Source organism: Morone saxatilis, unplaced genomic scaffold (assembly GCF_004916995.1).
Source record: "Morone saxatilis isolate NCDOM2014 unplaced genomic scaffold, NCSU_SB_2.0 Contig9, whole genome shotgun sequence".
NCBI classification, from domain to species: Eukaryota; Metazoa; Chordata; class Actinopteri; family Moronidae; genus Morone; species Morone saxatilis.
This window is the reverse complement of record NW_023340268.1, coordinates 8,308,966-8,324,417: the sequence shown is the minus strand read 5'-3', so window position 1 is coordinate 8,324,417 and position 15,452 is coordinate 8,308,966. Positions and strand designations below refer to the sequence as shown.

Here is a 15,452-nt window from a genome sequence, read left to right as displayed (position 1 = left end):
ATTATATTATATTATATTATAAGTAACTTAACTATATCCCGTGGCCACTTTTCTCAATATACAAGGTTTAAGGTATATTTATTTAGCATTTTACAACTCAGGGTTATATAACGAGAATAAGTTGTAATTCCCTTATGCTACTTACACAAACAAATGTTATAGATAAAACTTCTGCATGTAGTAGACGGGTGAATAAATAATATGTCATAGAAATAAAACAGTTTTACATGGTGGAGTACTGAGGGTGAATTCTGAAGCTCCTCTGAAGTCAGGTGGTATGGCTGCGGGTACTTCTGTACCTCTTGCCATATGGCAGCAGGATGAACAGGCTGTGGATGGGGTGGGTACTGTCTTTTAGTATCGTTTGGACTCTGTGTAGGCCCCTCATCTCACTGATACCACTGATGCTGGGTAGATAGGTACCAATGATGTTTTGGGTGGTTTAATCACCTGCTGCAGAGTAACAGAGTAGCAGAGTAAGATAACATAACAACTCCAAATTATGTAGTAACAGTCTAGGCAGTGCAGTGAAAATACAGACACACTTTTAAAGGGGAAAGAACATTGCCCAAAGCTTATACTTCAGGGGCGGTCGCCAAAAAAAAAATCCCTGCAAAAAGACTGGAAAACATGTCAGGCCAGAAATGTGACTCAGGACACAAGTGTTCCAGTTCTAGCATTTTCCATTTATACACAGGCACCATAAAGCCATCTATGCGTCAACCATCGTGCTTGTCAGATAGTCGAACAGCATCCTTCACTCACACCTTTATACTGCTGGAATTGGAGGGGCTGTGTCCGGCAATCTCTGCTTTTCTGTAACTTTCCAAAAACAACATTCGGGCAAACACAACCAGTTTGACACATCAATTGGGCAGGTGCGCAGGATAAGAAAGAAAGAGCTTTCTTTGTTCTTTCTTCACACTATTACTTCTGTCACTTATGGGTTATGGTTCCATTTTTGCCTTCAGACGTGGTCTGACAACAATTACACTTATTTGTTTTTTATTCTAAGCAACTTACATTGCATACATAGAAGCCAACAATTGCAAGAATCATGCAAGTTAATCAAACTTCCTGAAATATGAAGTGCTACATTAAGAAACAATGACAGAAAGATATTACTGTAGTTATTTATTTACTTCCACCTTAAATCTTAATAGAAGAAGACGTGATAATAACTATAACCCAATTACTATAACATACAATGGCTTTACAGGCCTAACCCACCACACGAGCAGCTCTCCAGCTCTTTAAGAAAATATAAGATTAGATTTCTGATTGTTTTCAGAGCCCTCATATGTTGACCTTGTCTTAACTTATTAGCAAGTATTGTGCCCTTAATCCATGCCAACTTACTCCTTACATTATTTTACCATTTTATTTCTATTTGTTCCTCTAAACAGATTGTCCTCACAGTTCATCCCCTTGCTCTTCCAACCCTCTGTCCTTTACGAGCATTTACCAGCACATCACTCCCTTCCCCAAAGGCTCAGCCCTCATCCTAGCATCCATTTCCCGGTGCTCCCTTTTCATCACGGCCCGACGCTGAGGAACATTGTCCTTGATTGCTTGGCAGATGCCATTATCCTGGGCTTATATCTTCACAATCACATTAGCCATTTGCACAGCTGGGTACTTACTGAAGCGAGGCAGGTTAAGCACCACACTCGAGGGGACAAAACGATGGAGGCCCACCTGGAGCTTAGGCCAGGACTCTCCTCAGCATCATGCCATTACCAAACACACTGTTGGCCTTTCTTCCATTTAGGTAATGCCTCCATATCTGCCTCTCCATCTTCTCTCTCTACACTCTTCTTTTCTCAGTTTATACTCTTTTTTTACCTTCTCTACCTGCCCCTTGATTCCTGCACTGTAATTTCTTCCTACGTCTAACCTCAATCTATCCATGCCCCCAGGCTTTCTCTATTTCTTCCTCTCACACTCTATAACTTTTTTGTCCCTCACTCTTTTTTTTATCAATCCCTCACTTGTATGGGCATGTTGGAGTTAAGGGGCTGCAAAATGCAGATTTGCACCAAATGAAAGAAGTAAGGAAAGGAGGATGAGGAAGGTTGGCAAGGTGACTGTGTCAGCACAGTTTGCTAACACAAAGCTTAGCACCAGCGTTACTTTCACAGAGAGGTATTTATTTGTCTGTGTCTCCAAGTTGTTATTTTTGTCACAGTTACTTTATATTCAATGTTTGACATTTCACTAGATTAACTGATTAATCAAATAAATTGTTGTTTACTGACACCGCCACTGGACATTAAACTCAATCAAGACAGCATCATTTTAATCCATTAGCATTAAAGCTGAGATTACTCCAAAATGAGATATAGGGAAGAGAGGAACAGATGGGTATAGGAAATTAGAGATAGCACCCATAGAAGCCAGGAGGAAAAATGAAGAAATCCCGAAACCAACACATTTTATACTAGAATATAGCTTACACCAGGAATGAAGTTGGTACGAAATCAATATGAAGTCAACAAGGATATATGAAAGTGTTGATGAAAGAGGCTGATTGATGATAACAAATTATCTGAATAATCAATATGCCCATAGCTGCTGTTCATGAATTAATCACAAACAGAGCCAGAGTCAAGGTAAAGAGCCATGGTTACTGTTACTATAGTGTGTACCATTGCTTATAGAAAAATACCAACCATGCAGCTGCAGAGGCTGCAGGAGGCAATAAGCATTCATAAACAGTGCATCACATGGTACAACGTCGAAAGAACAAACGTGTTCAATAACTTATGACACTGGGAAGCTTCACTCAGACACAAGTTCAAAATACACAATCATACACACAAAGCACATCATAAATATGCATTTGTGCCTCTGCTGGATGAGATGGGTCCAAGAAACATATTAAATGTCACTCTCTATATTTCCATCTCACTTTTATTGGCGCTGCGTGGTCGGTGCACACAACAGGAAGCGAGAGATCATCAGTTTATGAAGAAATGGAAGAATATGCTCCCTGTATGCAGCACTTTCCTCCTGAGTGTGAGGCGACAAAAGGATGACAAATGTTAGAGTGGATGGAGGTGAGTGATCCAGTGGAACCGCACAGATAGGTGGTCGGACAGTGAGAGGGAGAGTTGGGAGGAAAAAAGTGATGGTACTTGCTCTTTCATCCGCCCCTTTACTCCAGTCACCACGGCAACATGCCTGGAGGGCACTCAAGAGAGGCGTCATCACTGACAAAAACAACAGAGAGGCAGAGAGTGAGTGAGAGCAAACGAGAGCAAACTAGACAGACAGCGTGTATGAATGAGAGCTGAGAGAGGAAGTAGGTAGCAGATCTACAGCTGACTCCAGATACTTCTCCCCACTCAAAGAAGTGTGAATTTGGACCTTCAGGGACTCAGCTAAGAAGTGTGATGAACATTCATTCATCATTGGAGGTCATTCAGATTAATGTTTGGATCGCTCAGCTAAAGTTTCACCAACAGCGTCTACGTGCACGTTTATGGGTGTGAATATCACTGATATCCCCTCCAAAAAGGACACTATTATGAGATATGAAATTGGCAAAGTTAATCAAACCGAGGCTAATGCTTAATATTTGGAATTAACTGAGCCATTAATACTGCAGGCTGCCTTTAGGATAGATAGAGTGGTTAAACCACCACCGGCTAAATTAAACAGGTTAATTAAAGTCTCAAATTTTCATACACTTCCCCTCGGTCTGTATTTCACTGTTAAACACACATGTATGCACACACATACACACACACACATAATTACTTACACACATGTTACTTATGATGGACTTCCACTGGCTGTATTAATTTTCTAATCTGAATCCTAATTCTAACCTTAAAGCCAGTGGAATAGTGAATCCAAAATAACCTCAAAAGACCTAATGAATGATCTCTTTCACAAAAAAAAGCAAACAAAATAAATCACACCAAAAGTCATACATTTGCATGTATATTTCTAATATGGCATCCAGATTAAGCCTTGACCACCACACATTGGTGAGCATTGGTGGCACCAGGGGTGGGTTTATGAGGGTTAAGCCCCTGATGTTTTCAGCAAAGCCCAGAATCATTTGCTGTTCCTCATGCGTCACCTCGCCACACCAGAAGATCAGCGATTTGCCCGCCTAACAATTGTCTGGGGATTTCTTAATGCAAGGTAGCAGAGAAAGGCTGCTAACAAACTTTACCCCCCTTACTTCAAGGACATGCCTTTCTTCATACGATGCTCCCCCCCACTCTCCTCTGTAGTGATACAAACTGGAGATAAAGCAAATCACTTTTTAACATGAAGAGATTAAAACGTTGAAAATGGATGTCCCAAGCAATGCTGTATGGTACGATTAACACTGTGTTAGTCCTGGACCTGAAAATGTGTCAGAAAGCTGAATGGTGGTCAGATTAGGCCATTATAGAGTCTTGTTGCTGTGATTTGGTCAAGAGAATAGATAGATGATAGACTACACATTGGACCCTGATCAATCATCATGTATTCTGATCCCAGTATTAGACAACTCTCTTCACCAACCATTATGTTCGCCATTCCTCTAATTTGTCACCCATTTGTATATCAAACAGCTTCCACTTTTTCTGGTTGTCAACAGGAATTTAAACAGTGTGCTTGTAATTAACAATGATAATGATTCAATGTGTGATAATGAGTCATTTCACAGCTGGTAAGGCTTTTTTTTGTTAATCCCAAAGTCAAACCTGAGCCTAATCTATAACAAATAAAAACGGTAGACCTTTTCTACATGTGACATATGCTGTATCTTCAACATCTTATATATGCTAATGTTACTGTCTATCCTATTATCTTAAATCTCTCCTTCCCTTCCAACAACCCTTACTTTCTTATCCCAACCGACACTTGCTGCTTATGATTATTAATCTATTTTAAACTTAACATTAAACCTTTTTTCTTACTGTTTTAATTTCTAGGATTGTCTCCACAGTTATTGATACACACACAAAGGCGCGCACACACACACACACACACACGATGCATGTTTTGAGGGGGCGGGGCCGCAGGATAGATGGACGTGTGAGCGCATCTCCTCCATCAGAGGGCGGGCTTGTAGCATTGTGTGCGCAGCGTGTGGCTGCTGCTGCTGCTGCTGATGAGAGGAGCGGCAGGTACACAAACCTTTCAACGGAGATCGAGCGGCTTCCAAGCTGTGTAAAGAACAATAAACACCGACCTCAGCTGTCAGCCCTGAATGTGGTAGCCTTTCTCTTGCCTTACCATTAGCCTACCTGTGTGGTTTCTCTCTAATGAAAGCAGAATTTTGCCAAACAAATGAAGGAGTGAGTTTGAAAGTGCGCAGCGGGTGCGAGAGAGAAGTCCAAATAGATTTTGGCACAAGTGAAGACGTACAGATGGGTCTCCTCGCAATGGGATTTGAGTTGAAGAACACGTAACCAGTCAGAAGTCACCCTGATTCAACCCGTTGTTAAGGTAACTGGGAACTTGAAAAGGCGTCTTTTGACCGCTGGGATGTTGTGAGCGACGCGTCGCCTGGGACAGAAGGAAGAGGGGAACCAGGGCTGGACGAGCACCGGAGGGATTATGGCTCTCGCAACGTTTTCTCTCAGCCTCATCACGCTGGCGCTTGCAAACTTGCACCTGTCGAGAGCCAGCGACCGGCATGCGGTGTACTGGAACAGCTCAAACCTACTGTAAGTGGCTTTCTGCAGCCGTAACGCAGCCCCGTCCGCGCTAAAAGCAAATTAACTTGTGTTGCTCTTTGTTGATGCGCACCTGAGCTGATAACTTGTTTACAACACAGTGTTCATCCTCTGCAGCGACGTGTTTTCTTTTCTTTACAGCATCAAGCCCTTGAAACAGTACGGAAATACAGTAAATAAGCCAATTCATTTACCAGTTTTAAGATAAGACATCAGTCTATCAGCCTGATTGTTTGCAATAGTCAACAGCTGCGCCATTAAATACTTTATTAAATGCTTCTTCTCATCTCTAAAATAATTCTGAGCCTCTAATTTATCTTTGTTTTTATTTAAGAGTACAGTAATGCATCTCCACAGGGGAACTATCTCTACAATGTTCCTTCTTTGCGCCCTGCATGCAGAGTGGTTACTATATAAATATTTGATTTCAATCCTACATTTAATCAATCTACTGCTTCACAATAACGACTCATTTAAGGCATCATCTTTTCATTTACCCTGCTTTCAGCTTTGCGTTTGTCCATCATCCTGACAGCCCCCATGCAGCACACACACATCACTCACATACACAGCTCAAAACTTCCATTAATCTGCTTTGAGCATGTACGCTCACTTTGACATGACATGCGTTTATGTATTCAGGCACACACACACACACCTCTGGGCCTATACTTGGACTTCCTTCTACAACAGTATGGTTGCTTACCCCAGGTAAGCTCCCCCAGGCTCTGCTATCTCTCTCTACCTGTGAGCTATAAAGCCAGCTTGCTGTGGGGCAGAGATCGATGTGGATTCTACTGCCTTTGTCTTCTCATTAGCCAACAGTGAATCCATCTTTCTCACATTCTTTTATCTCCTCTCCTCACACAACCTCCCTCTTTGCCCCCCCCCCCCCCCCCCCCCCCCTTCCTCTATCTGTGTTCCTCCTCTGTCCATTTGTATTCACCTCAGACTCCTATCGCCTCTCTCTATCTCATACTTGGTTATTTTCTTCCCTCTCTTATTTTTCTGCTGTGTCTCACTAGCCGGCCTGTCCCCCTCAATTGCCTTTTTTTTCTGCATCTCATTACCGCCCCCCCCCCATCTGCTCCTGGTCCCTTATTCACCTCCCAGGCTCTCAGTTGAGAGTACACATACAGTAGATAATTAGAATTAGAAATTGTATGAAAGTTATTTGATTGTATGTGGCTGTGGAATAATTCAAATATTTGAAGGTTTCCTCAAGTCAAACAGGGAGGAAACTGCTCTAAAACCTGATGGAAACAGTCAAGGTGGTGCTGCAGCACTCTCAGTTACTCATTAATGTTAATGTATGAATGGCAGAGTCACATTCAAAACTATTTTAGATTTATGACTGCAGTTAATCCCATCAGTGTGACATGAATAGAGAAGGGGTATATTAACTGAGACTTACTTGCATTTAAGCTCTGTAAAAGTGCTCAGGTTTTTGAGTGTCACAATCAGTATTAGTCCTATCTATCAATTTTAATTAGTCTTCGGCGTGTGCTCCATCTAAAATGATTTTCACAGCATGGGTAACATTGCTCTGTAGTCATTCATTACAGTGTTAGCACATTTTGTGGCTTTAAACTGGCATTTATGTGTTAAAATGACAAATATGGGCTCATATTAATGAATCTAAAATACTGTGTGTGTGAGGGAGAAGCAGAGAGGGAGGGAAACAGAGAGAGAGAGACAAAGTGCAGGTGTGGGTCTACATGCCTGCGTGTGCAAAACCTCTCCTTTCACCACCGTGAGATACAAATCTCTAAAATAATGCAAAAATTGACCCAGTTTGCAGGTAGCAGACAAATCCTCAGAGGCTATGGCAAGAATACTGATGGCCATCAAGCTTTAAAAGGCCTTGGGCTCAGGGCCACTTCTCTACTACTCTGTCTACATAGAGAACCAGCTGAAGTCCTCACTTGTTCATCGATGCAGCTCCTTCTCTCATCCAGCTCTGGTTATAGAGACAAGCTCAGGAGGGAGTAGCAAGAAATGAAGGCAGCGACAGAGAGCCAGAAACCAGAGGCCTTCAGGGCCAAACTCGGGTTGAGGCCTTAATGTTTTACCCTTGAGCGCAGCATTCAGCGCAGATGGTTATGGCACAGCTGCAAGAAATGGGATCACTTGGAAGCCAAGCTGTTTGTGCCAAAGCCATGAAAATGGCTTTTTATGATAACGCACAGCTAGAAACATCTTGCTCTGGTGTATTGAAAGTCAAAAGGGGACTGACACAGTTGATACCCAGTAATACTGTGCTGTTTCATTCTTTGTGTTTTTTTTAGGTAAACAAGATCAGACGATTTAGTAAAGCTTTTTCCTCTGCTGCGGACAATTTGAAACGAGATGTCTTGATTATCATAACCCTAAAGAAATAGCTCAGAGTGCTTTGATTACCGCCCAAGTCCGTCACGATCGCACTACCCCCCATTAGAAAGTGTTGCTCTCAGCTTCCGCTCTCAGCAGTGTGCCTGGCCAACTCGTTACAGATGTCCCTGCTAATGGCTGACTGAGGCAGGAAAAAACACACACGCAGGCCATTAAATCATCTCGCATCTGAGGCCATCTGCCAATTAGAGGGGGGAGATGTGGAACATCTTGAGAGCACGCGGGAGCAGCGGTGCACTGCGGTAGCCTCGCCTACCCACAAGCAGCGTCCCATGCTCATGCCACCTCCTCCCATCAGGTGTTTGGCCTCAATGGTTAGACAGGCTGCATCTCCATAATTGGGCACCCCATGTCAGCATGATCAAAACAACGGCGCAGCTTTCATTCACTCTCCCACTCCTTCCCTCAGTCACACAGTGGCTCTACTAATGCTTATAACTTAGCAGGACACCACGGCAGAAAGTCTTTGCACAGGCGTGGGAAGGAATAGCAGGGAATTGAGTTTGAAAGTGTGCCACACATTTCTTTGCTAAATCGCCATTCCCTTGACTGCTCAGCAAGATGAAAGTCTTCTTTGCTGTTTGTGGCTGATCCTCAGTGAGTTACAGCTCTGCGTGTTTCATGCTACACATTATGACCCTGAATTGGACCTGAAATGGTGTCTGTCAGGCCCCTAGACCACATGAAGAAAAAACAACCCAGTCCCCAGCACACCATATCTGGTGCTACAAAATAAATTATCACCTTGACGAATAGCTTCCATGAGAGTTCGAGGTACAGAGGCCTGGTAATCAATGTTGAGTCGAGGTGCCGTCTTACTCAACAGGCTCATTAACCGCCAGGTCGGCCTGTGTGGGTGTGTGCAGACCCAGATAGAGTTGGAGGTGGTTCCCTGCGGGGCAGAGGAGAACCCCGTAGGGAAACATTTGTAGATATTTAGTTGCAGTAAAAGGGAATTGTTACTGAGAAATAAAGAAAAGAGAGAGTGAGTGATGGAGAAGGTGATGGAGAAGGAAAAATCTGAAAATAGAGGGAGGCAAAGAGAAGGATGCAAAGTGTGAAGAATATTACTGTAGGGAAGAGGTAGGCGTAATGGAGAGACTGTGGTGGAATGGAAGGAGAACATGCTGGAAAGGTGGAAAGTGGAGCAGTCTGTCAGAAGAAGAAAGTGAGGGAAAGATTGATTGAATTGGCCAAAAGTCAGGAAGGGTGAAAAAGAGCATGAGTTTTACCGGATATGGAAGTTAGGTTATTTGGCCGAATGTGTTGTAGCCGCTGTTTTTCCGAGGAGATGATACCCACAGGAGTTGATCCGTGCTAATGTGGACACAGGCTGGGTCATTCATGTGGACCAATGCTCGGAGACAATAGCACCCACCATCCACCTGCCCCTCTGCCCTGCGCAACACGGCGCAGGCGGAGCATACAGGAGACAAGCGGATTTAATACCTGATTACATGCACGTCCGTCTGCCTGCAGCTCCGTCTCTGGGCTGTCTCGATATGCACTGGTGTCTCAAAGCTTGTTGGACTGCTAAGCGGTATGCTGGCCATTTAGCTCAGAAGAATCTGCTATGAGTCACATAAATGGATGGAGAAACACTGAAAGGATGTTTAATGGTTTGCATGGATCCAAGAGTGGGTGTGCGGATCAATACATTTATATGGTATGGGAAGGTGAACGGACTCTGGCCGAACAAAAACACAACAAGGTTGCTTTCTGAGTAGCAATCAATCCTGGTGCATCAGGTGATCAATGTCCAAATGCATTTTTAATTGGATTTCATGGTGTCAGTAAATTGCCATGAAGTATTCGGAGCTCTGCTCGGGAAGCACAGATCAAGTATTGCCTTGGAAGAGCATGCTTGAGAATTGATTATTACGGGCTTGTCAGTCACTGCTCCGGGGTCCATGCTCCATGGAGGCCTTAACTATGTCTACACTAAACAAGGCCTTGGTATAGAAGCAGCAGCTGCTTCAGACAGACAAAGGTTAAAAAAACATGAGATGAAAGAAAAGGTTTGAGAGCTAAACAAAATGCAGAGCAATATTCCTCCGTTAGATGACAGAAGAAGATGTATTTGACTAAGTCTGCGAGACCTAAACAACAACTGTAAGTTATTCATCCACAAGATAAAAATGAAAGGTTTTTCAACAGAGCATACATTTAGATTTGGTCTGCTTCACACATTGAAAGGTTAGGTGAGAACATCAGTATACTGTATATTTTTGACAAATGTCTTACTGCTCATCTGCTTAAGACTTTAAAGCAAGCTAAGTAAAAAAAAAAAAGCAAAAGCGTCTTCCATTAACGATTTGTAGTTTATATTTGAGGTGCATTGTTGCTGTTGTTGAATGCTCCACAAACAAAATAATTGCAAAGACTAAAGAAAACGGCACAAACACATTAATGTTCATTGTAGGCTGTTGCTCTTGGCGAACGCTAATTTGACTCTACAGTGAAGTGAACATGAGTTGAATTAAAAGGTGGGTGGGGATACAGATAAAACCTCATGAGGAGGCACTTAATCAACCTGGAATTTTATAGATAACCAAAGGGAAATTGTGAAAACTTTGACTACTGTGTCACAATAACATCAGCTAGCGGGTTACTTACTTTATCCGCTCTGGTCCCTCTAGAGGTCTGAGGCACCCCAAGCCTGATGAGCTTCATTATTATATGGAATCGGCAGGTTTGGTGGGCCATTATAGCCTTTTCATGGGCTCTGATGGGAAAGTGCCATGGGACTCATCAGGAGCTACCTCAGGTGCTACTTTCATAGGAAGAGTCCAAAGAAAAACAGTTAGGCCTTCATCAAAAGCTATTAGCATTCCTTGCACTCCAAGGTTATAAAAACTGCACTTAACTGTCAGTGGGAACCCAGAGGAGATAGTCCTGATCCCAGACAGGTAGAACCAATTTCAGACTCAATGATTTGAATGCAAATGCTTTCCACAATGAGGGCTTTCCAACTTCCGAATGGTAGCTCCACAGTACATTACACTGGGAGTCTGCACCGCAGTGGCCGTTACCCACTGGGAAATTATATTGCAGCTATGATGGAAATGGCTGCCATGTAGGAAAAAGATCAAAGCTGTTGATAGGTGGACGGTCACTGGCTGGAGTTTGATTATTTGGGAAATGGGCCTTGTTACGCTACATCGCCTGGAAAACGATATGGCAGCCACAGCAGTTGGTCAAAATAATTTGTTTTGTTATTGAAGCAGAAGGCCTCTTCTGAGGTACGGCAATTGAGGTGGTATTTTGCACCGACCAGCGCCCTCAGAGTTATCAGTATCCCTTCATAAAAAAGGCAGCAAGTGAGGACACAGGTTTGTGCTCTGTCATATCTTGTTCTCTGTTCATTCCCTTCAGGTCTTGAGCCGTGACAGGTCTTCCCTCTAATGCTCTTGGGTGCTTAACAACAGCGGTGTTACGAGAAGTGGAAACTGTCCTCACAGCTTAGTGGATGATACGGCTCTAGTTTTCCTTTCATGTGAGGGCAATTTCGAATATGGGCAGCGTAATAATTAGGTATTCTGTTATAATTGAGATTTTTCCTATTGAAGATGTAATTATATGAAGGTCTGAGACCCTTTGGCAGCCGTCATCTCTGTAATGAGAATATTTGAAGAAAATTGAAATCTCTCTCTAGTGCTCTGCGCATCCAGAATGACTAAAAGTAATTTGACCCTTCAGCAGCAGCAGCCACCACCTCCAGTGGCTTAATGTATCCCTCTTATATTGTTAGAGGGAACATTTAAATCGGTACATCTTCAAGCGAAACTGTTCTATTACAAATATGATAGCAAAGTCTTTAGAGCTTGAAAGTGTGATGTAAGTGGATTGGACGGGAAGCTACCTACTGGCAAAAAATGAAAGATATATTCTTGTGAGAAAGCTGGAGGGCTGTGCTGCTCAAATTTTTCATTTGCAGATATTTAAATACTCTGCCTGTTGAGGTAGCTACACAGAGTGGTGAAACAAAACACTTTTTTGGAGAGAGCTCACTGTTGTTACTGTTACTGTTAAACTATACAGTATGACCTGGCTCAAATATGCATGACTTGTGTGTAGAAGTCATGCATATTTGAGCCACTGAGGACCACCGCTCCCTCAAACGGAGACAATAAACAATGTGAAAGCTGCACAACTAGTGCTGTGAAATAATATTAAAACTGTAAAGTGTCTATTACACGTATTGTATTAGACATAACTAATTTTGTTTTTTATTACACTTAAGAAATTACATTTTTAATATAAAATCTTATGGGGTGAGGAAGTACTGTGATCAGGTCTTAACTGTGCCCTGACAAACAATTTTATCAGTATTTTAACTTTTAATATGTATGGAGAAAACCAGATAAAGCTACAGTAATGTAGCTCACACTCAGTGATAATAGCGAGGTCTTTATTACTGGGATAACTAAAATTTGTTATATTATTAGTATCATAAGTAATCATTACATTGCTGGTTAGACACATCTGATGATAAAAGCTAAAGGTATCTGTCCTGTTGTCAGCTCTCAGTCTCCTCTATTGATGCTGAGATAACCTTACATTAGCTAATGTTATGTTTATTTTTATTTTGGCCTTTTCATTACATCTTTTTTTGTCTTACTCTCATCTATCAAGTTCAAGCTCAATGTGGTCGGAGTCAAAGGTCAAATGTAATTATGTCATTAAGCAGGTGACTAATTCTTCTATTTATAAAATGATTGTAATGTTTACTGACCCTGTCAATCCCTAACAACCAGACCAGTTTACTAGCTGCTAGCTGTTAGCTGGCTGTAGCTACAACGTGCAGGCATTTCACTCCCAACACTGGCTTGTGATGCATGTTTACCAGACAAAAGTGAACTGGTTCATTTTTTAGTTTGGTTAACTCACCAAATAAATGTTGATGTTGCAGCTCGTAAAATCTAAAAATGAGAAGCGTGCTAACAGCTTTGATTGTGCCTTTGATTTTATGGGTGACAATTGGGTACAGAAAAATTGTAGTGACGGTACATTTTATGCTTTAAAGGGGCCATTGTCACAATCTCTGGCTCAAACCCTTAATACAAAGTGAGCGGTTTAGAGTACAACTCTAGTCAGTGGTACAACACTCCTTTCTCTCCTTCCATGTTTCCATATCTTCAACCTCATCTTTTAATCAGGTCTCGTGTTGGTCTGCATCAAAAATCTATTTGGAATTCATTTGCCGCCTTGATGTGTAAATTCAGTTATGGTTAATACATGAGCTACGGCACACGCATAATCATGTCTCCCTTCTCACACACATGCATTTTTTTCCCTGCCTGGTGTTCTCACCCATTGATTTATATGGACAATACGTGACTCATCCCGCACTATTGGCATCCTCCATCAGTGGGGGGTGTTCCTTTCCCCTCCTCTACCCTGCCTTCCTCTCTCTGGATCAGTGTTTTGTGTTGGTAAGAGAAACAGCTGTACAGTGCAGTGTGTTATTTACATTTGTTACAGCCCAGGGGGTGATTTGAAGAGGGATGAGAAGGGGTGTTGCCCTGCTCGTTATCACAAAATTTTGAATGCTTCACTATTAATAACTAAATCATAGAGGAAATGTATAGCGGAGCAAGTAGCCTACCTGTTCGCCATAGTCCCTTGTTAAAACTGTGCTAGTTCTCCTCTGGCTATGTACCAATCTGCTGCAATGCTTTGTTTGTTAAGGTATTTATTTGGTTGGTTCAGCTGCTTTTCAATAGCTTTGGGCTATGTACAGCAGGCATCTGTGTGTGGTGTTCTCGTGACCATAATAGTGTTAAAGCCACATTTCTTACATGACATGTACTTTGTGTGTACAGTATGTGTCAGTAAATGGCTTACATCATGTTTTTTTCTCATGGTAGCAACCTGTGTAATGCTGCGTGGGACTGTGCCTAGACCAGCGTAGTGTGTAAAACTGGGAGACACACAGAGACGAGTCCAAATCCTCACCATGCTGTGTGTGGGTGTATAGAATATCAATGTCCTGCTGAGCTCTCTCACTCTGTGTGTGTGTTTGTGTGTGTGTGTGCATGTCTGGCTGCTATTAGGTGGCATTTAAGGTGTTTTCATGTCTCATTATCTGTCTGGCTTATTCGTGTGTGTGCGTGCATGCTTGTTGGATTGATTGTCGCTGAAAGTAATGATTGTATCTCCTTGTCTTTGGCCCTCTCTGTCTCTTTAGGTCAGTCCTTTCCTCACGCCTGTGTTTCCTCTCAGTTTGTTACATTTGCCTCGCAGAGCAGCAGCCCTCTCTGTCTTCCTGCCGCGTCGTTTGAAGTGTTTTTGCTCAGCCTTCTGTTCCTGCTCCATTCTCACCTTGTGTGGAGTCAATGGGAAGTCCCCAAAGACCGCTTCGCTCAACCGCATTGCTGTGCGTGGGAGGAGAGTGGGCACTACCGCCCATTTACCTCCCTTTAATTTATTGCTCTATTGCTATTGAGAGAGTGAATCACATATATTGAATCGTTATTTAGAATTCCTTTCGCTTGCTGAACATGCACTTGTCTTTCTAGTACAGTGTAAGTACACATGAGTGGAGCTATGTCTTCTTTTTCTCTGCAGTCTGTGTGTTTATGTGTACAAGTGTGTCTTTTAGTATAGCATGAGATATATGTACAGTAAGAGATAGATGGTTATGATAAATAGATTTGCTTTTGCAGCACTTAAAGGGATTCTGTGCCACTTCCCAGGAGGAAGAGGAAGAGAAAGTGGTAGAGAAAGTTGTGACAAAAAATAACCAAAAGGAAGAGGAAGAAAGTAAGGTTGGGGGAGGGAAGAGTGGAAAAAAGGGGAGATGGAAGAGAGAGATATAAGGTAGTGCAGAGATGTAAAGGCAGAGTGGAAGTGGGGTTCGGGGAGGTGGAGGGGGGAAGGGGGTATTCGTATGTAGAGGACAGGAAGAGTCTGTATGGAGAATATTAATGGTGTGTCAGGAAGTGGAGTATCTTTAAAGACCTCAACCTTTCTTCTGTGCTCATGCGTACTGTATCGTAACAAGCAGCTTGGCGGCACTGCTGTAAAAACCAGGGAAAAGAGCAGAATATGGAACTGAATCAGTGGCAGAATTGTATTCACACATTCATTGCAAGAAGTAGTATTAGCAGGAAACAAATTGTAATAGTCACAACAACTGGAAGTGAGAAAGCTTAACACCCACAATATCTTTCCTTACCCCTTTAGTCCAGCATTTAAGAGCATTTCTTTGGCTCAGTAAAACATGTTTATTAGAGGTGACTTATTTGTTTTTCTCTCATTATCAAAATCAGTTTGCCTGGAGGTAGAGATCTGGCACGCAACACCTGCTCCGCTTGCTGATTTAGATACAGCAAACATTTACTCTTCTTCTCACACTATCTATCTATCTATCTA

At 42.4% G+C, this 15,452-nt stretch overlaps 1 protein-coding gene across 1 annotated transcript in view; it reads left to right on the top strand.

The window, feature by feature from the left end:
• The first annotated feature begins 5,154 nt into the window (after positions 1-5,154).
• Positions 5,155-15,452, top strand: part of efna3a (ephrin-A3a) — a 58,458-nt gene continuing 48,160 nt past the window's right edge. Inside the window, exon 1 of the mRNA XM_035681473.1 lies at positions 5,155-5,675. Within this exon, the coding sequence (XP_035537366.1) occupies positions 5,566-5,675 (110 nt within the window). The 5' untranslated portion in view covers positions 5,155-5,565. The remainder of the gene's footprint in view (positions 5,676-15,452) is intronic.